At 25.0% G+C, this 27,106-nt stretch overlaps 1 protein-coding gene across 1 annotated transcript in view; it reads right to left on the reverse strand.

Moving 5' to 3' along the window:
* side-VI (sidestep VI transmembrane protein) overlaps positions 1-27,106 on the reverse strand; it is a 663,002-nt gene that overhangs the window by 225,176 nt on the left and 410,720 nt on the right. The window contains exons 4-7 of the mRNA XM_075289298.1: positions 14,028-14,151; positions 9,049-9,172; positions 8,841-8,925; positions 2,789-2,899 (exon numbers count right to left, since the gene is read on the reverse strand). Coding sequence (XP_075145413.1) covers positions 2,789-2,899; positions 8,841-8,925; positions 9,049-9,172; positions 14,028-14,151 — 444 coding nt within the window. The remainder of the gene's footprint in view (positions 1-2,788; positions 2,900-8,840; positions 8,926-9,048; positions 9,173-14,027; positions 14,152-27,106) is intronic.

Consider the following 27,106-nt stretch of genomic DNA (forward strand, 5'->3'; position numbering starts at 1 on the left):
AAATATAGTAAAATAAAATAAAATAAAATAAAATAAAATAAAACAAAATAAAATAAAATAAAACAAAATAAAAGCAAATAAACTAAAATAAAATAAAGTAAAATAATATAAAATAACACAAAATTATATAAAATGAAGTAAAATATAATAAAGTAAAAGAAAATAAAATAATAAAGTAAATTAAAATAAAATAAAATAAAATAGAAAAAGTAAAATAAAATAAAATAAAATAAAACAAACTAAAATAAAATCAAATAAACTAAAATAAAGTAAAATAATATAAAATAACACAATATAAAATAAAATAAAGTAAAATAAAATAAAATAATAAAGTAAATTAAAATAAAATAGAAAAAGTAAAATAAAATAAAATAAAATAAAATAAAATAAAATAAAATTAAATAAAATAAAATAAAATAAAATAAAATAAAATTAAATAAAATAAAATGAAATAAAATAAAATAAAATAAAACAAAATAAAATAAGATAAAATAAAAAAAAATAAAACTAAATTAAATAAAATAATATAATATAAAAGAAAATAAAATAAAATAAAAATTAAATAAAACAAAATAAAGTAAAATAAAGTAAAATAAAATAAAATACAACAAAATAAAATCAAATAAAGTAAAATAAAATAAAATAAAATAAACTAATATAAAATAAAACAAAATAAGATAAAATAAAATAATGCAAACAAAATAAAATAATGCAAACAAAATAAAATAAAATAACACAAAATAAAATAAAATAAAATAAAATAAAATAAAATACAACAAAATAAAATAAATACAACAAAATAAAATCAAATAAAGTAAAATAAAATAAAATAAACTAATATAAAATAAAACAAAATAAGATAAAATAAAATAAAAAAATAAAATAAAATAAAATAATATAAAACAAAATAAAATAAAAAATAAAATAAAATAAAATAAAATAACACAAAATAAAATAAAATAAAATAAAATAAAATAAAATAAAATAATATAAAATCAACTAAAGTAAAAAAAAAATAAAATAAAATAAAATAAAATAAAATAAAATAAAATAAAATCAAACCAAATCAAATCAAATCAAATCAAATCAAATCAAATAAGATAAGATAAGATAAGATAAAATAAAGTAAAATAAAATAAAATAAAATAATAAAATAAAATAATAAAATAAAATAATAAAATAAAATAAAATAAAATTAAATAAAATAATATAATATAAAACAAAATAAAATAAATTAAAATAAAATAAAATAAAACAAAATAAAAGCAAATAAACTAAAATAAAGTAAAATAATATAAAATAACACAAAAAAAAAATAAAATAAAATAAAAAAAATAAAATAATAAAGTAAATTAAAATAAAATAAAATAAAATAAAATAGGAAAAGTAAAATAAAATAAAATAAAATAAAATAAAATAAAATTAAATAATGATATAAAATAAAATCAAATAATATAAAACAAAATAAAATAAAATAATATGAAAAACAATAAAATAAACCTTAAATGTCGATTATATTATTTTTCTATGTAATTTTTATGTTAAGTATTTGATTTTTATATGAAAATCTATTGGTTTCTTCTTTATTAAATATTTTTTTCTTCAATCACGAAATTAATTGATCAAATTAATTGTTAATTGAAATGTCTTCAATCACAAAAATGGTAGTATCAATTAAAAAATTAATTGATTGTCAATTAAAAAAAATTATCCAATTAAAAAATTACTTGATACTATTAAGTTTTGTGTTTGATTTTAGTTACAATTAAAAAATTTGTCGAAACAATAAAAATTTTAAGTGAATATTTTTTAAAAATCACTTAAGACTTTAATTGGAAAAATGTTCGTGAATTTTTTTTCTGTGTGCCTTAATTATATTCTTATCCTTTAATAATAATATGGGCAATAGATTTTCTTTTATTTTAATTTATTTGATTTAATTTTATTGTATTTTAGTTTATATGTTATACATTATACTATACAATTTTGATTTTAATATATTAAAATTAATGTTTTATATATTTATTATTTATTTTAATTTACGTCATTTTTTCTTTTATTAATTAAATCTAAATAAATCTGTATTGTATTATATTGGTTTTAATATATAAGTAATTTGTTCAATTTATTTATTTATTTTTTATTACAACCTTAAAACCTTTTTAGGTTGTTTATGTAGTTCAAATTAAAGTAAATAAAATTTGTTCTGTGTCATTTTGATTTTAGTACATTAATGTTGATTTGTTTTAATTATTTATTTATTTTTTTATTATTTTTTATATTAATTTTTTTTTTATTTTAGTTTAGTCTAAATATTTTTGCCGTAACTATAACCATAAAATATTTCCCATAAAAGTTAACATTCTTTCCATTCGTTAATCATAAAACTTAGCAAGCAATAAAAAAGCCATATAGTCATAATAATTAACTCCTTCAAAATCCTTGAAAGAAAACTTAAGAGCAATAAAATTGTCTCTAATGACTTTTTATAGAGCGTTACTTCATTAGTGACATTATCGAATGGAATAATCAAGCAAATAATTTTTTTATTACCAAATAAATGAAAAAACAAATGGCTATTTCTAGTTTAGTTCCCTTTAAGTTTTTACACGGATAAGTTTTTGAAAAGCTTCCTGATTAATTTGTTCTTATTGTTTTAAATTTGCTTAACTTTTAGTTCAAACTATGGTCGAAGAATTCTGGGTCTTTCATAATGAATGACCCTAATGAACACGTACACAAGCTAAAGTTTTGCAAGGTCATTTTCATAAAGCAAAAATTCACTTACCCTCTTGTACCACACAGGTTACCTCCAGACTTCCACCCTCTTCATAGGGCCCAGCTCGTGAATCAATACGCAGACGACGTTCATTAAATATCAATGGTTGTTTGGGCGGCACTTTATTTGTGGTGGGAGAGAGAGAGAAAAATAAAATAAAAGTTACACAATCATTTATTGAAATGGATTAAAATTTATTTAAAACAATTTACTATGACAACTTAACAACCCTCCTATAATCAAACTCAATGCAATAAACGTATGGAATATGGATAACAAATGAAATAAATAAATAAATATTCTATTAGGCAGAGATTTTCCCCATAACATAGATTTTCCCCTTGATGTTTGTATGGAAATGCTCTAGTGGCTAAGGGTGAACAACAGAGTTTTTTTTTGGGGTGGCGGAAAGATTTCAAATATGTTTGTTTAATTAAAAATGTGCCTGACTTCAACAATATTTTTAATAGTTTTATTTTTGTACATTGTTTGGTAGATATGCGACCACCAACATTGAATGTTTTCAGGGTTGATCATACACAGTGGGATGGGATTGTGAAAATAAATAACTCGTAGTCTAGAAAATTAAATAAAATTATGCACAATAAATAAATAATGAATGTGCCACATAATAAATCCGAAATAACTGCTTCCTAGCCAATATATGTTAGCTATAATTTTTAATTTTTCCATAATATTGAATAGAAGAAAAGACCTTTTCGTATTTCTAATTACCCCCATTTTGCCAATTCGTAAACCATAACAGGGGGGCAAATTTCCGTTTTATGGAAAAATATCTTAAAAATTAACAATTCCGTCAGAAACCCTGTAGGTTAGGTTAGGTTAGGTTAGGTTATGTGGTAGCCCGATGTATCAGGCTCACTTAGACTATTCAGTCCATTGTGATACCACAGTGGTGAACTTCTCTCTTATCACTGAGTGCTGCCCGATTCCATGTTAAGCTCAATGACAAGGGACCTCCTTTTTATAGCCGAGTCCGAACGGCGTTCCACATTCCAGTGAAACCACTTAGAGAAGCTTTGAAACCCTCAGAAATGTCACCTGCATTACTGAGGTGGGATAATCCACCGCTGAAAAACTTTTTGGTGTTCGGTCGTAGCAGGAATCGAACCCACGACCTTGTGTATGCAAGGCGGGCATGCTAACCATTGCACCACGGTGGCTCCCTGTATATCTGCTATAGACAATTTACGTTGCATACTTCCAGGCGTTGAATAAAAATTCACTTAAGTAACAAAAACAAGTAAGGAAAGTCTAAAGTCGTGCGGGGCCGACTATATTACACCCTGCACCACTTTGTAGATATAAATTTTCGATATCATATCACATCCGTCAAATGTGTTGGGGGCTATATGTAAAGGTTTGTCCCAAATACATACATTTAAATATCACTCGATCGGGACAGAATTTGATAGACTTCTGCAAAATCTATAGACTCAAAATTTAAGTCGGCTAATGCACTAGGGTGGAACACAATGTTAGTAAAAAAAAATATGGGAAACATTTAAATCTGAAGCAAGCTTAAGGAAACTTCGCAAAAGTTTATTTATGATTTATTGCCCGATATATATGTATTAGAAGTTTAGGAAAATTAGAGTCATTTTTACAACTTTTCGACTAAGCAGTGGCGACTTTAGAAGGAAAATGTTGGTATTTTGACCATTTTTGTCGAAATCAGGAAAACATATATATGGGACTTATATCTAAATCTGAATCAATTTCAACCAAATCTGGCACGCATAGCTGCAATGCTTATTCTACTCCCTGTGCAAAATTTCAACTTAATCGGAGTTAAAAATTGGCCTCTGTGGTCATATGAGTGTAAATCGAGCGAAAGCTATATATGGGAGCTATATCTAAATCTGAACCGATTTCAACCAAATTTGGCACGCATAGCTACTATGCTAATTCTACTCCCTCTGTAAAATTTCAATTAAATCGGAGTGAAAGATTGGCCACTGTGGTCATATGAGTGTAAATCGGGCGAAAGATATATATGGGAGCTATATCTAAATCTGAACCGATTTCAATTAAATTTGGCACACTTGACTATAGTACTAATTGTTCTTCTTGTGCAAAATTTTAAGCAAATTAGGATAAAACTCTTGGTTCTTAGGCCATATAAGTCCATATCGGGCGTAATATATATATGGGAGCTATATCTAAATCTGAACCGATTTCTTCCAAAATCAATAGGGTTCTATTTTGAGCCAAAACACATACTTGTGCCAAATTTGAAGTCGATTGGACTAAAACTGCGACCTATACTTTGGTTACAAAAATGGGTTCACGGACAGATGGACAGACGGACATGGCTATATAGACTTAGGAGCCCACCCTGAGCATTTTTCCCAAAGACACCATGTGTCTATCTCGTCTCCTTCTGGGTGTTGCAAACATATGTACTAACTTATAATACCCTGCTCCACAGTGTGGCGCAGGGTATAAAAATATATTGGGTGGGCGAAAAAGTCTCTTTGTGTTGCTTATCACACTTCTTTTGAATAATTTTGTATAGGAAGAAAATTTTGTAAAAATTGTATATAGAAATAAAATTTTGCAAAATTTTCAATAGAAATAAAATTTTGACAAAATTTTCAATAGAAATAAAATTTTGACAAAATTTTTGCTAGAAATGAAATTTTGACAAAATTTTATATGGAAATAAATTTTTGACAATATTTTCTAAAGAAATAAAATTTTCTTTACAAATAAAAGTTTAACAAAATTTTGTATAGAAATAAAATTTTGACCAAATTTTCTATAGAAATAAAATTTTAGCAATATTTTCAATAGAAATAAAATTTTGTCAAATTTTTTTACAGAAATAAACTTTAAAAAAGTTGTATAGATACAAAATTATGCAAAAATTTTGTATAGGAAGAAAATTTTGTAAAAATTTTATATAAAAATTAAATTTTGCGATAATTTTCTAAAGAAATAAAAGTTAGACAAATATTCTATAGAATAAAATTTTCTATAGAAAAAAAAATTTGCAAAAATTTCCTATAGATATAACATTTTGAGAAAATTCTCTATAGAAATAAAATTTTGACAAAATTTTCTATAGAAATTTTAACAAAATTTTCTAAAGAATTTTTAACAAAATTTTTTATAGAAATAAAAGATCCGGAGGTTAAATCTGGGGATCGGTTTATATGGGGGCTATATATACTTATGGACCGATATGAATCATTTTTGGCATGATTGTCAGCGGCCATATACTAACAACACCCCAGCAAAAAAAATTGGAAGCTCTTCCAAAGGCACAACTTGAAAAGCAGGAAGTTCTTTTAATTCAATTTTTTATAGCTTGGTTTTTTCATACTTGTAATGGATAATTTTAACTTTTTTTGTTTCAAATAGGTTAAAAACAGAGTAAGAATTCATAAAATGGTAGAAATCATTTAAATTTTGTCGACAAAAATGCTAAATCCAATTTGGAAAAATTGTGAATTTTTGAAAATATTTGAGGTCAAACGTTTCCGACCAGCGTTAGAATCCATTAAAAATTATAAAAAAATTATAAAAATTATTTATTTGACAAAATATCACAGAACTTTTTAATTTACATCCAAAACATTGAATTCGGTTTACACCTAAAGAAGTGATGCACATTCAGTGCAACGGCTGTTGAAATGGAGGACTTCCGTCCTATGACAAGCCCATGTTAAATTCATCGCTTCTACGTCAATTTTGCATCACTTCCGGATCCAAAAAGAACATTTTCATTACTTTTTTGGCGACGCTTTTTTTGCGTGCGGACGTTCCAAGTTTGAACCGGATCGGATGAATTTTGCTCATCCACGAGGCTCCGGAGGTCAAATCTGGAGAACGGTTTATATGGGTGCTATATATAATTATGGACCGATATGGACCAATTCTGGCATGGTTGTTAGTGACCATATACCAACATCATGTTCCAAATTTCAACCCGATCGGATGAAATTTGCTTCTCTTAGAGGTTCCGCAAGCCAAATCGGGGGATCGGTTTATATGGTGGCTATATATAATTATGGACCGATGTGGACCAATTTTTGCATGGTTGTTAGAGACCATATACCAACACCATGTACCAAATTTCAGCCGGATCGGGTGAAATTTGCCTCTCTTTGAGGCTCCGCAAGCCAAATCTGGGGATCGGTTTAAATGGGGGCTATATATAATTATGAACCGATGTGGACCAATTTTTGCATGGTTGTTATAGATCATATACTAACGCCATGTACGAAATTTTAGCCGGATCGGATGAATTTTGCTTCTCTTAGAGGCTCCGCAAGCCAAATTTGGGGTCCGTTTATATGGGGGCTATATGTAAAAGTGGACCGATATGGCCCATTTGCAATACCATCCGACCTACATCAATAACAACTACTTGTGCCAAGTTTCAAGTCGAGAGTTTGTTTCGTTCGGAAGTTAGCGTGATTTCAACAGACGGACGGACGGACATGCTCAGATCGACTCAGAATTTTACCACGACCCAGAATATATATACTTTATGGGGTCTTAATGCAATTTTTCGATGTGTTATAAACGGAATGAGAAAGTTAATATACCCCCCCCCCCTTCTATGGTGGAAGATATAATAAAATGTTGAGAAAATTTTCTATAGAATTAAAATTTTGACCAATTTTTCAAAAAAAAAAAAAAATAGAATTATGACATTTTTTACAGAAATGTTGAAAATTTTGTCAACATTTTATTTCTATAAAATTTTTTGTCCAATTTTTTTTTTTATAGAAGAAAACAAATAAAATTTTGACAAACTTTTCTATAGAAATAAAATTTTGACAAAATTGTTTATAGAAATAAAATGTTGACAAAATTCTCAACAAAAATAAAATGTTTGTTAAGAATTTTGACAACATTTTATTTCTATAAAAAATTTTGTCAAAATTTTATTTCTATAGAAAATGTTGTCAAAATTTTATTTGTATAGAAAATGTTGTCAAGATTTTATTTCTATAGAAAATTTTGTCAACATTTTATTTCTATAGAAATTTTTGTCAAAATTTTATTTCTATAGGAAATTTTGTCAAAATTTTATTTCTACAGAATATTTTGAAAAAAATACCGATTTGACGAAAATAGACCAAAATGAATCAAATTCCATTTGGTCTGGCCATCGGACCAAATTTGAAAATTTATCATTTTTGGACCAATTTTGGTCCGATCGGACCAAAATGGCAAATCTATTCCGGCTGCTTATTTTGTTTACATATGGGAAGTGGAGAGAGTTTTGCAATTAATGGTGGTGGAATATATTGGTGTGTTGAGTATGTGCATTGATAGAATATTTGTTCTATTCATATTCAATACAATAGGAGTAAGTACTCAGATATACTCCCCTTATGAGTACTTTTTTTCATTCTATGGTTTACATTAAATAATTATATTAAATTAAATAATTATATTAAATTAAATAATTATATTAAAATTATTTTAAAATATTGTTTATTTTATTTGTCCTTTATTAACAAATAATTTATCTATGGTCTATATTTGGTAATGTTTTTGTTTTTTTTTTTTAATTTTTCTATACTTTCACTCAGTAATTTTTTTTTTTATTAATTGTTAAAACGACTTTAATAGAAATATTTAAAAATATATATATATATTTTTCAACTACATCCCATTTCATCCCACTGTCTAACAGATGGTCGTTTTTCCGGTTGGTTGGCTATTGAAAAAACCTAAAACCACAATTGCTTTCCGGGAATTTTTGTGGATTACAATTTGCCAACAACATAACATTGTCGGTGAGGGCGGGCGGGAATGAAAATAAAATTCTTGCAACCAAGAAAACTAAGTGATCCAAAAAAAAAAAAATATATCCCCAAAGAGAAGCCACCCAGAAAAAATGAAGAAACCCCAGCTAACCTGGAATAGTAAAGCTTTTATTACATTTCACTTTGTTATTATTATAGGACTTGTTATTGTTTTTACCACCGCACCACCAACAACAAAAGGAAAATAATACAACGACCCCACACAAAAATGTTTTCCCTTCCCATTCAATCACATAAAATGAATTACTTACCTACAACCTCCAAATTGACATTACTGTTGCGAGTTTGAGAAAGTTTAAAATCGACTCTACACCGAAAATTGCCAGCATCTTTTTCCTAAAAATGTTAAAATTTCCAAGAAAGCCAGGGAAAAATAATCAAAAAGCAAGAGAGAAAAAAAGTTCACATTTAATTAAATTATTTAGTAGATGTGAAATTTCAATTTCTTTTTTCAATTACCTTGACGGGATCTAAGGCTAGTTCGGCTGGCTCTCGATGTGTATGGAAGACAGCACGGCTTTCCAATACTTCTTCATCACGCCAATGAGAGGGTGTCCCCGCATGGGCCCCTCTTGTATCATAACTGAAATAAGTAAGGAATTGTGGATGTGGATTACTATTAAAGTTTGGACAATTATTTGGAATTATAAGAATTTTTAGAAACAAATAATTATTATAATTTAAAAAAAAAATTAAATAATTTTTTTTATTAAGAAATGTTTTATTTTTTAAAATTTTAGATGTTTGATTTAAGACTTAAATAGTTTTTTTTTGAAAATTTATAAATTAAAGAAAATTCGTTTTTTCTAATATTTAAAATGTTGTTTTATAGCTTTAAACACTTTGTCGTTTTTTTTTTTTTGGAAAAATTGTAAATGAAAGAAAATATTTTTTTTGTATTTGATATTTTTGAATTTTGGTCCTAAATATTATTTGTTCTTTCTAGAAAAATTATAAATTAAAGAAATTTTTTAATTTACCATTTGTTACAAACAAATTGTAAAATTTTTTAATTTACAATTTTTCCAAACAATTTAAATTAATGTAATATTTTAGATTTTTATACCCTTCACCCCACTACTATGGTACAGGGTATAATAATTTTGTGCATTTGTATGTAACGCCGAGAAGGAAATGTGTGAGATCCATTTAGTTTAGTATACCGATCGTCCTAGAATTAATTTCTGAGTCGATTTAGCGATGTCCGTCTGTCTGTCTGTCCGCCCGTCTGTCTGTATATGTAATTTTGTGTGCAATGTATAGTTCGCAGTTTAAGTCCGATCGTCCTCAAATTTAACACAGCGTGTTACTTTGGCTCTAAAACAATCGCTATTGATTTTGAAAAAAATCCGTTCAGATTTAGATATAGCTGTCATATATATCTTTGGTCCGATTTCCACTTATATGGACTCAAAAGCCAAAGTTTTGCCTTGATTTGCTTCAAATTTTGCACAAGGATTACGTTTGTTAGTATCGTTGATTTTGCCAAATTTAGTTGAAATCGGTTCAGATTTAGATATAGCTGCCATATATATCTTTAGTCCGATTTCCACTTATATGGACTCAAAAGCCAGAGTTTAGCCCTGATTTGCATATTTAAGGAGTTATGGCCAAAATAAGTTTTTCATAAAGGGTGATTCTTTTGAGGTTAGGATTTTCATGCATTAGTATTTGACAGATCACGTGGGATTTCAGACATGGTGTCAAAGAGAAAGATGCTCAGTATGCTTTGACATTTCATCATGAATAGACTTACTAACGAGCAACGCTTGCAAATCATTGAATTTTATTACCAAAATCAGTGTTCGGTTCGAAATGTGTTTCGCGCTTTACGTCCGATTTATGGTCTACATAATCGACCAAGTGAGCAAACAATTAATGCGATTGTGACCAAGTTTCGCACTCAGTTTACTTTATTGGACATTAAACCAACCACACGAATGCGTACAGTGCGTACAGAAGAGAATATTGCGTCTGTTTCTGAGAGTGTTGCTGAAGACCGTGAAATGTCGATTCGTCGCCGTTCGCAGCAATTGGGTTTGTGTTATTCGACCACATGGAAGATTTTACGCAAAGATCTTGGTGTAAAACCGTATAAAATACAGCTCGTGCAAGAACTGAAGCCCAACGATCTGCCACAACGTCGAATTTTCAGTGAATGGGCCCTAGAAAAGTTGGCAGAAAATCCGCTTTTTTATCGACAAATTTTGTTCAGCGATGAGGCTCATTTCTGGTTGAATGGCTACGTAAATAAGCAAAATTGCCGCATTTGGAGTGAAGAGCAACCAGCAGCCGTTCAAGAACTGCCCATGCATCCCGAAAAATGCACTGTTTGGTGTGGTTTGTACGCTGGTGGAATCATTGGACCGTATTTTTTCAAAGATGCTGTTGGACGCAACGTTACGGTGAATGGCGATCGCTATCGTTCGATGCTAACAAACTTTTTGTTGCCAAAAATGGAAGAACTGAACTTGGTTGACATGTGGTTTCAACAAGATGGCGCTACATGCCACACAGCTCGCGATTCTATGGCCATTTTGAGGGAAAACTTCGGAGAACAATTCATCTCAAGAAATGGACCGGTAAGTTGGCCACCAAGATCATGCGATTTGACGCCTTTAGACTATTTTTTGTGGGGCTACGTCAAGTCTAAAGTCTACAGAAATAAGCCAGCAACTATTCCAGCTTTGGAAGACAACATTTCCGAAGAAATTCGGGCTATTCCGGCCGAAATGCTCGAAAAAGTTGCCCAAAATTGGACTTTCCGAATGGACCACCTAAGACGCAGCCGCGGTCAACATTTAAATGAAATTATCTTCAAAAAGTAAATGTCATGGACCAATCTAACGTTTCAAATAAAGAACCGATGAGATTTTGCAAATTTTATGCGTTTTTTTTTAAAAAAAAGTTATCAAGCTCTTAACAAATCACCCTTTATAAAAATTTGAATTTTTTAAGGATTTTCATCGAAATTTTGATTTTTTGGGGGTGGTCACGAATTAAGGTCCTTTTGGCTCTAGGACGCATATTTAAGGAGTTATGGCCAAAGTAAGTTTTTCATATAAAAATTTCAATTTTTTCAGGATTTTCACCGAAATTTTGATTTTTTGGGGGAGGTCACGAATTAAGGTCCTTTTGGCTCTAGGACGCATATTTAAGGAGTTATGGCCAAAATAAGTTTTTCATATAAAAATTTAAATTTTTTCAGGATTTTCACCGAAATTTTGATTTTTTTGGGGGGTTGTCACGAATTAAGGTCCTTTTGGCTCTAGGACGAATATTTAAGGAGTTATGGCCAAAATAAGTTTTTCATATAAAAATTTCAATTTTTTCAGGATTTTCACCGAAATTTTGATTTTTTTGGGGGGTTGTCACGAATTAAGGTCCTTTTGGCTCTAGGTCGCATATTTAAGGAGTTATGGCCAAAATAAGTTTTTCATATAAAAATTTCAATTTTTTCAGGATTTTCATCGAAATTTTGAATTTTTGGGGGTGGTCACGAATTAAGGTCCTTTTGGCTCTAGGACGCATATTTAAGGAGTTATGGCCAAAATAAGTTTTTCATATAAAAATTTCAATGTTTTCAAGATTTTCATCGAAATTTTGATTTTTTGGGGGAGGTCACGTAGTAAGGTCCTTTTGGCTCTAGGACGCATATTTAAGGAGTTATGGCCAAAATAAGTTTTTCATATAAAAATTTAAATTTTTTCAGGATTTTCACCGAAATTTTGAATTTTTGGGGGTGGTCACGAATTAAGGTCCTTTTGGCTCTAGGACGCATATTTAAGGAGTTATGGCCAAAGCAAGTTTTTCATATAAAAATTTAAATTTTTTCAGGATTTTCATCGAAATTTTGAATTTTTGGGGGTGGTCACGAATTAAGGTCCTTTTGGCTCTAGGACGCATATTTAGGGAGTTATGGCCAAAATAAGTTTTTCATATAAAAATTTCAATTTGTTCAGGATTTTCATCGAATTTTGAATTTTTGAGGGTGGTGAGGAATTAAGGTCCTTTTGGCTCTAGGACCCATATTTAGGGAGTTATGGCCAAAGAAGTTTTTCATATAAAATTTTCAATTTTTTCAGGATTTTCATCGAAATTTTGAATTATTGAGGGTGGTGACGAATTAAGGTCCTTTTGGCTTTCGGACGTTACGTTTAATATTCTCGACAATTGTGCCAAATTTGGTTGAAATCGGTTCAGATTTAGATATAGCTGCCATGTATATCTTTGGTCCGATTTCCACTTATATGGACTCAAAAGCCAGAGCTTAGCCTGATTTGCTTCGAATTTTGCACAAGGGTTACGTTTAGCAGTCTCGTCAATTGTGCCAAATTTGGTTGAATTCGGTTCAGATTTAGATATAGCTCCCATATATATATTTCGACCGATTTACACTCATATGACTAAGGAGGCCAAAGTTATTCTCTCATTTACGTGAAATTTTGCAGAGATAGCAGAATTATTATTCCAACCATGCTTGTCAAATTTAGTCGAAATCTGTTCAGATTTATGTACGCCAGGGTGAAGGGTATAATATAGTCGGCTCCGCCCGACATTAGACTTTACTTCCTTTTTTAAGTTTTAAATTCTTCCATTTTCTTCTAAAAAATTAGAAATTTAATTTTTTTTCTGCAAAATTATAAATGGCAGAAAATTATTCTTTTATGATATTTAAAATTATTGTAATTTTTGAATAATTAGAAAATAAAAACTATGTAAGAATTTTTTAATTTTTACAAATTAAACATACAAGAAAATGTATTTAAAAATTTTGATTTTTAAATTTTTTAAAATTGTTTGTAAATTTTTTGTATTTTTTTTTTTTTGGAAGATATTTAAATTAATTAAAATTATTTTTTTAGTTATTTTAGATTTTTAAATTAATAATTAAAAAAATAATAATATATAGTAAATTCCAGAAAACTATACATTTAGAATTTAGAATTTAAGGCTTAAAAATCTTAAATATTATTTTCTGGGAAAATTATACATTAAAAAATATTTTCGTAAAAGTTCAAGGAAGAATTTGTGTTATTAATTCTTCCTTGAACTTTTACGAACATATTTTTAATGTATAATTTTCCCAGAAAATAATATTTAAAATATTTAAGCCTTAAATTCTAAATTCTAAATGTATAGTTTTTCTGGAATTTACTATATATTATTATTTTTTTTTTAATTTTTTAGTAATATTTAAGATTTGTTAGTCCTAAATTTTTCCCTTGTTCGTGTTTGGAAACAATTGTTAATAAAACAAATACAGGATTTTTTTTAATTTAAGAAAGTTCATTTTTTTTTAAATATTTTGTTTTTAGTCTTAAATATCACTTTCTTGAGAAAAATTACAAATTATAGATTTTTTTCTAAATATTTTAGAATTCTATATATATAAATTTTCCTCTCTTATATAAAATCTCTCTCCTCAAAATACTTACCTATATATGGGCAAATTATTTTTATACCACACCACTAAAAGTACTTTATCATCCGGTAAATTTGAGCCAACATCACATTTAATTTGAGCAGTGCTATTAACCAAGACTCTGAGGATTTCACCATCTGCAATGAACAATAGAAAAATAAAAGAAATGAGAAAAACTTTCAAATAAGATACAGAAGAGGTGAGCAAATACATAAACTATATTGCTACAAAAAAATTATTGTTAGTTGTAATCATGAAAATGAGGGGAAAGGGGGACAAGGGCTTTGTCAGGGTTTTAGAGGACATTACAAGCACATAGCAAGAGATTCAGGGAGAGTGCGAGAGAGAGAAGGAACAGAAGACCAAGGTATAACAAAAGATTTATCATTTACCAGCAATTTTATTTATGACTTTATCTTTTAGTGCAAGGTTAACAAAAATAATAATAAGAAATAAAACTTACGATGCATTCAACAAGGACACTGGCAAATGGCAAAAGAAAGGCATACAACTCCATAAAGTGAATTTAAGCTTAACATTATACAATATTAAAAGGTAAGACGTAGCATATTTTGTTTCGATGATACTAGAAAAATTATGACGAAACAATGAAACATTGGAAAAAGTTTTGGAAGATAATTCAAACAATCGATTTTATACCAAGTTGAATAATAAAATTGTATACATAATTTTCTATAGAAATAACATTTTGACAATATTTTCTATACAAATATCATATCATTTCTACAAAATTTTCTAGAGAAATAAAATTTTGACAAAATATTTTATAGAAATAAAATTTTGACAAAATTTTCTATAGAAATAAATGTTTGACAAAATTTTCTATAAAAATATAAAATTTGACAATATTTTCCATAGAAACAAAATATTGACAAAATTTTCTATAAAAATAAAAATTTGACAATATTTTCCATAGAAAAAAATATTGACAACATTTTCTATAGAAAAAAAATTTGACAAAATTGTTTTTACAGAATTTTGACAAAATTTTCTATAGAAATAAATTTTTGACAAAATTTTCTATAGAAATAAATATTTGACAAAAATTTCTATAAAAATAAATATTTGGCAAAAATTTTTATAGAAATAAAAACTTTGCAAAATTTTCTATAGAAAAAAAATTTTGACAAGATTTCAATAGAAATAAAATTTTGACAAAACTTCTATAGAAATAAAATTTTGACAAAATTTTCTATAGAGATACATTTTTGACAAAAATTTCTCTAGAAATAAAATTTTGACAAAATTTTCTATAGAAATAAAATTTTGACAAAATTTTCTATAGAAATAAAATTTTGACAAAATTTTCTATAGACATAAAATTTTGACAAAATTTTCTATAGAAATAAAATTTTGACAAAATTTTCTATAGAAATAAAATTTTGACAAAATTTTCTATCGAAAAAAAATTTTGACAAAATTTTCTATAGAAATAAAATTTTGACAAAATTTTCTATAGAAATAAAATTTTGACAAAATTTTCTGTAGAAATAAAATTTTGACAAAATTTCTATAGAAATAAAATTTTTACAAAATTTTCTATAGAAATACATTTTTGACAAAAATTTCTCTATAAATAACATTTTGACAAAATTTTCTAGAGAAATAAAATGTTGACAAAATTATAGAAATAAATTTTTGACAAAATTTTCTATGGAATAATTTTTTGACAAAATTTTCTATAAAAATTAAAATTTGACAATTTTTTCCATAGAAACAAAATATTAACAACATTTTCTATGTAAATAAAATTTTTGCTAAATTTTCTATAGAAATAAAATTTTAACAAACTTTTCTATAAAAATAAATTTTTGACAAAATTTTCTATGGAATAAATTTTTGGCAAAATTGTCTATAAAAATAAAAATTTGAAAATATTTTCCATAGATACAAAATTTTGACAAAATTTTCTATTTATAAATTAAATTTTGACAAAATAAAATTTAGACAAATTTTTCTATAGAAATTAATTTTTGACAAATTTTTCTATAGAAATAAAATTTTGACAAAATTTTCTATAGAAATAAATTTTTGGTAAAATTTTGTATAAAAATAAAAATTTGACAATATTTTAACTAGAAACAAAATATTGATAAAATTTTCTATAGAAATTAAATGTTGACAAAATTTATTTTACAAAATTAAAATTTTAACAAAATTTTCTCTAGAAATAAAATTTTGACAAAGTTTTCTATAGAAATACATTTTTGACAAAATGTTCTATAGAAATAAATTTCTGACAAAAATTTCTATATAAATAAATATTTGGCAAAATTTTTTGTAGGAATAAAAACCTTGCAAAATTTTCTATAGAAATAAAATTTTGACAAAATTTCTATAGAAATAAAATTTTTACAAAATTTTTGACAAAAATTTCTCTATAAATAAAATTTTGACAAAATTTTCTAGAGAAATAAAATTTTGACAACATTTTTATACAAATAAATTTTGACAAAATTTTCTATAGAAATAAATTTTTGACAAAATTTTGTATGGAACAAAATTTTCTATAAAAATAAAAATTTGACAATATTTTCCATAGAAACAAAATATTGACAATATTTTCCATAGAAACAAAATATTGACAACAAAATATTGAAATATTGACAACAGAATTAAAATCTTAACAAAATTTTCTATAGAAATACAATTTTGACAAAATTTTCTATAGAAATAAATTTTTGACATAATTTTCTATAGAAATAAATTTCTCACAAAACTTTCTATAAAAATAAATATTTGGCAAAACTTTTTATGGAAATAAAAACTTTGCAAAATTTTCTATAGAAATAAATTTTTGCAAAATTTCAGTAGAAGTAAAATTTTGACAAAATTTCTATAGAAATAAAATTTTGACAAAATTTTCTATAGAAATACATATCTGACAAAAATTTCTCTAGAAATAAAATTTTGACAAAATTTTCTAGAGAAATAAAATTTTGACAAAATTTTTTTATAGAAATAAATTTTGACAAAATTGTCTATAGAAATAAATTTTTGACAAAATTTTCTATGGAATAAATTTTTGACAAAAATTTTCTATAAAAATAATAATTTGACAAAATTTTCCATAGAAACAAAATATTGACTACATTTTCTATGTCAATAAAATTTTTGCTAAATTTTCTATAGAAATAAAATTTTAACAAACTTTTCTATTGAAATTAATTTTTTACAAAATTTCTATAGAAATAAAATTTTAAAAAATTTTTCTATAGAAATAAAATTTTGACAAAATTTTCTATGGAATAAATTTTTGGCAAAATTGTCTAAGAACTAAAATTTTCACAAAATTTTCTGTAAAAACAAAATTGTGACAAAATTTTCTATATATAAATAAATTTTTTGCTAAATTTTCTATAGAAATAAAATTTTGAAAAATTTTTCTATAGAAATAAAATTTTGACAAAATTTTCTATAGAAATAAAATTTTGACAACAATTTTTTATAGAAATAAAATTTTGACAATTTTTTTTACAGAAATAAAATTTTAACAAAATTTTCTATAGAAATACATTTTTGACAAAATTTCCTGTAGAAATAAAATTTTTGACGAAATTTTCTATAGAAATAAGTTTTTGCCAAAATTTTCTATAAAAATAAAAATTTGACAAAATTTTCCATAGAAACAAAATTTTGGTAACATTTTCTATAGAACTAAATTTTTGACAAAATTTCTATAGAAATAAATTTTTCACAAAATTTCTATAGGAATAAAATTTTGATAAAATGTCCTAGAAATAAAATTTTGACATAATATCCTAGAAATAATAATTTGACAACATATTCTATAGAAATAAAATTTTGACACAATTTTTCTATAGAAATAAAATTTTGACCAAATTTTCCATAGAAACAAAATTTTGGCAAAATTTTTTATAGAAATAAAATTTTTGCAAAGTTTTCTATAGAAATAAATGTTGACAAAATTTTCTATAGAAATACATACAAAATTTCTATAGAACTAAAATTTTGAAAAAATTCCTAGAAATAAAAATTTGCCAAATTTTCTATAGAAATAAAATTTTAACAAAATTTTCTATAGAAACAAAATGTTGACACATTTTTTCTATAGAAATAAAAATAAAACAAAAATTAAAATTTGACAAAATTTCCATAGAAACAAAATTTTGGCAAAATTTTCTATAGAAATAAAAATTTTGCAAAATTTTCTATAGAAATACATTTTTGACAAAATTTTCTATTGAAATAAAATTTTGACAAAATTTTCTATTGAAATACATTTGTGACAAAATTTTATATAGAAATATAGAAATAAATTTTTGACAAAATTTTCTATGGAATAAATTTTTGACAAAAATTTTCTATAAAAATAATAATTTGACAAAATTTTCCATAGAAACAAAATATTGACTACATTTTCTATGTCAATAAAATTTTTGCTAAATTTTCTATAGAAATAAAATTTTAACAAACTTTTCTATTGAAATTAATTTTTTACAAAATTTCTATAGAAATAAAATTTTAAAAAATTTTTCTATAGAAATAAAATTTTGACAAAATTTTCTATGGAATAAATTTTTGGCAAAATTGTCTAAGAACTAAAATTTTCACAAAATTTTCTGTAAAAACAAAATTGTGACAAAATTTTCTATATATAAATAAATTTTTTGCTAAATTTTCTATAGAAATAAAATTTTGAAAAATTTTTCTATAGAAATAAAATTTTGACAAAATTTTCTATAGAAATAAAATTTTGACAACAATTTTTTATAGAAATAAAATTTTGACAATTTTTTTTACAGAAATAAAATTTTAACAAAATTTTCTATAGAAATACATTTTTGACAAAATTTCCTGTAGAAATAAAATTTTTGACGAAATTTTCTATAGAAATAAGTTTTTGCCAAAATTTTCTATAAAAATAAAAATTTGACAAAATTTTCCATAGAAACAAAATTTTGGTAACATTTTCTATAGAACTAAATTTTTGACAAAATTTCTATAGAAATAAATTTTTCACAAAATTTCTATAGGAATAAAATTTTGATAAAATGTCCTAGAAATAAAATTTTGACATAATATCCTAGAAATAATAATTTGACAACATATTCTATAGAAATAAAATTTTGACACAATTTTTCTATAGAAATAAAATTTTGACCAAATTTTCCATAGAAACAAAATTTTGGCAAAATTTTTTATAGAAATAAAATTTTTGCAAAGTTTTCTATAGAAATAAATGTTGACAAAATTTTCTATAGAAATACATGTTTGACAAAATTTCTATAGAACTAAAATTTTGAAAAAATTCCTAGAAATAAAAATTTGCCAAATTTTCTATAGAAATAAAATTTTAACAAAATTTTCTATAGAAACAAAATTTTGACACATTTTTTCTATAGAAATAAAAATAAAACAAAAATTAAAATTTGACAAAATTTCCATAGAAACAAAATTTTGGCAAAATTTTCTATAGAAATAAAAATTTTGCAAAATTTTCTATAGAAATACATTTTTGACAAAATTTTCTATTGAAATAAAATTTTGACAAAATTTTCTATTGAAATACATTTGTGACAAAATTTTATATAGAAATAAAAGTTTGGGAAATTTTTCAGCAGAAATACAATGTTCTATAGAAATAAAATATTGGCAAAATTTTTGATGGAAATAAAAATTTTACAAAATTTTTTTATAGAAATAAAATCTTGCCTAATTTTTCTATAGAAATAAAATAAAATTTTTTACAAGATGTTCTTTAGAAATAAATTTTTTATAGAAGTACCTCTTAGTTGGAGAGGAATTATTTGAAAAATCTACCAAAATATCAAGAATTCTACAATTCTATCAAACTGTAAACAAATCTACCATTTTTGGTAGAACTCGTGTTCCTTTCCCCAAAAAATTGACATAACTGTTTGATATGGCTTCTCGTCAGTTCTGTCCATACACTTTGGCAGAACTAAGAGTTGTCTCTTTCTCCCTCTCTCTTCTTTTATGCTCTTGTGTTGTTAACAACCGTGTACCCAATTTATCTAGTTTTCACCTAAGTTTAGCATTTGTTTACATTTTTTTGCAACATTTGTTGGTAGTTTTAATACTTTTGTCATTTTTAGAATGATTTGGCTGCAACACATTCATAAACTTCACCAGAACTAAGGTCTTTAGAGGGTTCCTCTCTCTCTTCTTGTATGCTCCTGTGTTCTTAATAACAGAGTAACCAGTTTATCAATTGTTCAGTTATGCTCTTGTGTTCTTAATAACTGTGGAACCAATTTACCATTTTTTTGCAGAATTTGTAATTTCTATTTATTTTTTTTTTAATTAGCAATAGTTTTTGGTAGTTCGGCTGCATTACATTTTTAGATCACACTTTCTAACATACAACCCCATAGAAATGGATTTCTCTCCCACTCCCACTCCCACTCCATCTCTTGCTCACACTCTCTTATTGTATATTATACAAGAGAAAGATATAGTCTTAATACCATAACATATTCTCTTCTCCCATCCATACAAATGGAGAGATTTGTGCTAGCAAATAATTGTTCAAATGCTTGAATTGCACCCATCATAGTACATTTTTATTTCCTTCAACCTTTGATAGAATTTTCGTTATTAAAAATGGAAAAGTAACACAATACACTAACCCTCATTGCTTTAGCTTTTCTTTCATATACTCTGAAAGATTATTAAATATTAAATTTAGTTTCCAATTTTCTTGTTGTTGTGATCAATTTTCATTCATCACTAAGTGCAATGAGTGAAATCGAATCCAGCAATACAATAGTGAATTGTCAATAGTTGCTTGATACAAGGGAAGGAAGAAGGGAGGAATAATACCTTGCAGCTAAATAATTGCTTTTCGTCTGTACTATAATCGACAAACCTCCCCCTAACCCTCGCCGCATCCCAAAAAAGCAACCATTACTTACGGGAATTGATCTGTAGGTCAGTCGTTACAATCATGAAAGTTTCCTAAGGTAGATAGAGTTGTTGGTGGTGCTTACTCACTACCACCTTAATAGCTTCTACTATCTTTGGCAGTGGAAAAATTGCAACTTAGGCATTATTAAGCAGTTTTCTTGGTAATTGCAATATTTCCTTTAAAACGCTTTTCTATGGCCAAGGAGTTGAACGTTTGGATTAAGATAGCATAGTGGCATATAGCAAGGCTATGATTGAGTAATAAACTATGAAAGAATTACGATTTTATTAGATAGGATGTACAAAAATGAATTTATTGTGGAATAATTGATTTAAAAAAAAAAATTAATAAATAAATTAAGATCGTTAAATATACGATTATTTATTTTTATAGAATTTTGTTTTAATTTTATTTCTATAGAATTTTTTTTTTTTTAATTTTATTTCTATAGAATTTTTTTTAAATTGTTTTTCTATAGAAAATGTTTGACAAAATTTTATTTCTAAAGAAAAGTTTGTCAACATTTTATTTCTATAGAACATTTTGTCAAAATTTTATTTTTATAGAAAATTTTTGACAAAATTTTATTTCTATAGAAAATTTTTGGCAAAATTTTATTTCTATAGAAAATTTTGCAAAAATTTTATTTCTCTAGAATATTTTGTCAAAATTATATTTCTAAAGAAAATTTTGTCAAAACTTTATTTCTATAGAAAATTTTCTCAAAATTAATTATGCGAAGAAAGTTCTCTCCCTCAATTTCTTTTGCCTTTTTACTTTCCTTTTAAAATGCTAAAATTTAAATCCTAAGTACAATCCCTAATACAAGTCTCTCTTCCCCCCTATCTTTCTGTCCCACTCTCATTTGCCCATCTCATTTCCTTTTCCGTTACACTTGAAATTATATACAGGCAGCATGTGGGCTCACGCAATAAACAATACTCTTCAATTACCATTAACGAGCACATATGTTGAGATCCTATAATTAATATTTACTCTCGTCAATAACACAATAAGTTCAATTCCATCACACATACAAGGCCTTGTAATTTTTCTCACACCTTCTCCAACCTCCGGCATATCCGTTTCCTGGCCACCCAAAAAATACCAATACTAATAATGATTGATTATCGGAATCGTAAAAAGGCAATGGCATAACAACCAAAACAAAAGGAACCAAAGCAAAAGAAAAAAACCAAAAAGACGAAATTATCATATCGTGGGCAAGTAATCTCGTATACAATTAACGAAATTAACAACACCGCCACCACCATCAATTGGAGACTGGCTGAGAATACAAGAGTAAAGCGCATTAAAGCCAATGAACAATCAAGTTCAACTGCCACAACAATGGGAATTTTCTTGAAGAAGGGACATGCACGAGAAAGGAAAACAGTCCACATACAAGTAATAAAATTCCAATAGGCTCCTCCTGTTTAATATTCCCGCACAAATTCTTCTTAAATCATGGGAATGAAAACACTCTAAGCCATGATGGACGTAGTGAGAATAGCAAAAACACAAACACAAAGAATGTAACGAATATTGAGTGAAAGAAAGCCAATCATAAAAACACGTAATTATGTCAGTGCCTGTCGCATGTCAGTAACAATAGCATGAGCCATGACTATGGTTCTCTGGAACGTAGTAAGTAACTATGCTTCTATGAAATAAGCAGTTAAGGGCATATCTACACAGCAGGCGAGAAATATAGAAGCGAAAGGTGATAGTCAAAGAGAAAATTGTCAAAATTTTATTTTATAAGTATTCTACAGAAATAAAATTTTGACAAAATTTTCTATAAAAATAAAAATTTGCAAACATTTGCTATAGACATAAAACTTTGAGAAAATTTTCTATAGAAATAAAAATTTCCAAAAATTGTCTATAGAAATAAAATATTGCAAAAATTTTCTATAGAAATAAAATTTTGCGAAAATTTTCTACAGAAATAAAATTTTGACAAAATTTTCTTTAGAAATAAAGTTTTGGCAAAATTTTCTATAGCAATAAAATTTTATTTGTATAAAAATTTAATAAAATTTTCTACAGAAATAAAATTTTGACAAAATTTTCTACAAAAACAAAATTTTGCAAACATTTTCTATAGAAATAAAATTTTACAAAAATTTTGTATAGAAATAAAATTTTGACGAAATTTGCTATAGAAATAAAATTTTGACAAAACTTTCCACGAAAATAAAATGTTGAAAACAATATCTCTAGAAATAAAAGTTTGCAAAAATTTTCTATAGAAATAAAATTTTGCAAAAATTTTCTATAGAAATAAAATTTTATTTCTATAAAATTTTGATAAAATTTTCTACAGAAATAAAATTTTGGCAAAATTTTCTACAAAAACAAAATTTTGCAAACATTTTCTATAGAAATAAAATTTTAACAAAATTGTCTATAGAAATAAAATTTTGACGAAATTTGCTATAGAAATAAAATTTTGACGCAATTTGCTATAGAAATAAAATTTTGACAAAATTTTCCACGAAAATAAAATGTTGAAAACAATTTCTCTAGAAATAAAATTTTAACAAAATATTCTATAGAAATAAATCTTTGACAATATTTTTTATGAATATAACATTTTGACAAAATATTTATATAGAAATAAAAATGGAACAAAATTTTTATATAGATAAAAAATTTTTGACAAAATTTTTAAAAGAAATAAAATTTGGACAACATTTTCTATAGTTATTGAAATTTAAAAAAGTTTTGTATAGAAAGAAAATTTTGACAAAATTTTCTATAGAGATAAAATTTTGACCAAATTTTCTATAGAAATAAAATTTTGACACAATTTTCTATAGAAATAAAATTTTGACAAACTTATCTATAGAAATAAAATTTTGACAAAATTATCAATAGAAATAAAATTATGACAAATTTTTCTAGAGAAATAAAATTTTGACAAAGTTTTCTATAAAAATAATATTTTGACAAAATTTTCTATAGGAATAAAATTTTGACAAAATTTTCTATAGAAATAAAATTTTGACACAATTTTCTATAGAAATAAAATTTTGCCAAAATTATCTATAGAAATAAAATTATGACAAATTTTTCTACAGAAATAAAATTTTGACAAAGTTTTCTATAAAAATATTATTTTGACAAAATTTTCTATAGGAATAAAATTTCGACAAAAATTTCAACAGGAATAAAATTTTGACAAAAATTTCTACAGGAATAAAATTTTGCCAAAATTTTCTATAAAAAAAATTACATTTTGACAAAACATTCATATAGAAATAAAATTTGAACAAAATTTTCATGTAGATAAAAAATTTTGGACAAAATTTTTAAAAGAAATAAAATTTGGACAACATTTTCTATAGTTATTGAAATTTAAAAAATGTTGTATAGAAATAAAATTTTGACAAAATTTTCTATAGAAATAAAATTTTGACAAAATTTTCTATAGAAATAAAATTTTCACAATTTGCTATAGAAATAACATTTTGACAAAATTATCTATAGAAATAAAATTATGACAAATTTTTCTACAGAAATAAAATTTTCACAATTTTCTATAGAAATAACATTTTGACAAAATTATCTATAGAAATAAAATTATGACAAATTTTTCTACAGAAATAAAATTTTGACAAAATTTTCTATAAAAATAATATTTTTACAAAATTTTCAATAAAAATAATATTTTGACAACATTTTCTATAGGAATACAATTTTGACAAAATTTTCTATAGAAATAAAACTTTGCAAAAATTTTCTACAGAAATAAAATTTTGAAAAAATTTTCTATAGAAATAAAATTTTTACAAACTTCCGCGGAAATAAAATGTGGAAAACAATTTCTATAGAAATATTTTTTTTTAACAAAATATTATATGGGAATAAAACGTCGACAAAAGGTTTTATGAAAATAACATTTTGATAGAATTTTCATAAAGAAATAAAATTTGAACAAAATTTTCATACAGATATAATACTTGAACAACATTTTCTATAGTTATTGAAATTTTTGCAAAATTTTCGATGGAAATAAAATTTTGCAAACATTTTATGTAAAAATTAAATTTTGAAACAATTTTCTATAGAAATAAAATTTTGAAAAATTTTCTATTGAAATACAATTTTGCAAAAATTTTCTATAGAAATTAAATTTTGAAAAAAATGTCAATAGAAATAAAATTTTGACGAAATTTTCTATAGAAATAAAATTTTGACAAACTTTCCGCAGAAATAAAATGTGGAAAACAATTTCTATAGAAATATTTTTTTAACAAAATATTATATGGGAATAAAACTTTGACAAAGGTTTTTATGAAATAACATTTTGATAAAATTTTCATAAAGAAATAAAATTTGAACAAAATTTTCATACAGAAATAAAATTGGGCAACATTTTCTATATTAATTGAATTTTTAACAAAATTTCGTATAGAAATAAAATTTTGTAAAAATTTTATATAAAAATTAAATTTTGACACAATTTTCTATAGAAATAAAAATTTGACTAAATTTTCTATAGAAATAAAATTTTGACTAAATTTTCTATAGAAATAAAATTTTGACAAATTTTTTATAGAAATAAAATTTTGACATTTTCTATAGAAATAAAATTTTGACAAAACTTTCTGTTGGAATAAAATTTTGACAAAATTTTCTATAGGAATAAAAAAATTGCAAATATGCAAAAAAAAATCTTTATGTATAAAATTAAACTCTTCTTCGTATTGTTGTAGAGTTAAAAGGAATTTTCCGTCACATTTTATTTTGTTGTTTTTTTTTTTTTGTTTTATTCAATTTTCCAGTGAATTCAAGTATTCTCTTTCCAAAACATAAACGACAATTTATTTAGTCATTGTACCTATTTAAATGTCTTATAGTGTTCCTTACAAGAGTTAACAAATGTGTCAAGCATGAATGGCAAAACAGCAAAGTTAAATTAATTAGACTGCTTAGTTGTCAAAATAGGCAAAGGTCATTGAGCATCTGGAACAGAACTGATATAAAAAAAATTCAAAGCATTTTTTCCTATAACCAAAAAAAAGGAACTAAAATATATGACATGAAAAGTTGATGGTGAGAAAAGGAAATATTCAGAACTGGTGGAGCTGAATCTGTAGGCACGAAATTCTGGCATAAGAAAGCTGTCGACGAAATTGATACCACTATTGCTCACTGGGGACAACAACCGTATTAAGTGTGGTACAATTTTGCAGCATTCATTAATGCCGCCAGAGACAGTTTGAGTAGTTTAGTATCATGGATTCATTGGTAGATAATAGAGATGAAGAAAAAATTGAATGGGAGCTCCGTAGAACCCGCAGACTTTCTTAAAGGCTGGAATTTTGAATTCCACAATTTTCCGGGACTTACAGAAGTCTTATCCACATGCAATTCTTAAAAACGTTTTTTTTTTTCATTAAGAGGAAAAATGTATAGGCATATCTAAAATTTAATTGAAAAACAAATAAATAGTAAAATATATTCATTTCAAAATATCATTCAAATTTAATGGAAAAACAATCTCTTTGATAGTTTTGCTTTTGGATAGTCTATCTTCCATTTTCTAACAATGAATTTTTTTATTTTGATTTTTATTATTATTTTTTTTTTTTATCAGAAATTTTAACTTGCTACAAAACTATAGTAGTTTAAGTTTTGTTACTAGTTAGACTTTTGGAGAGGGTGTCAAAGCCAAATGCATTGTCTAACTATTGGTTTTCCATTTGGATTTTTTTTTTTTCATATACAATTTCCATGGTTGGAGATATTTCAATGAAATGTATACTTGTATGTAGTTTTTAGAAGTTCATTGCAAATATTTGCATGTTGTGGTTGCAAAGTATATGAATATCCATACGCAACGTTTTATTGGGAATATCCCAGCAAAGAATATAAATTGTAAAGAGACTGCAGGATTTGTTGTATTTGGTTGCGTATGAATAATTTTAATTATTATACGTAAACTGCCTATGGAGCGTATGATTATTGTCATAATTATGATTATCACATAATTAAAAGGTATTTAAATTGTATCAAAATAAAATCCTTTAAATGTGCTACAATTTAATGATGTCTTCTGTTAAAGATTATTGCATCAAATCGAATTCTTAATCAATGGAGATAATCTCTCATTTTCCATTTATATTTGGTTTTATTACTATGCAAAATATATACAAATTTGGATAAAA

Source organism: Haematobia irritans, chromosome 1, assembly GCF_050003625.1.
Source record: "Haematobia irritans isolate KBUSLIRL chromosome 1, ASM5000362v1, whole genome shotgun sequence".
Classification (NCBI taxonomy): domain Eukaryota; kingdom Metazoa; phylum Arthropoda; class Insecta; order Diptera; family Muscidae; genus Haematobia; species Haematobia irritans.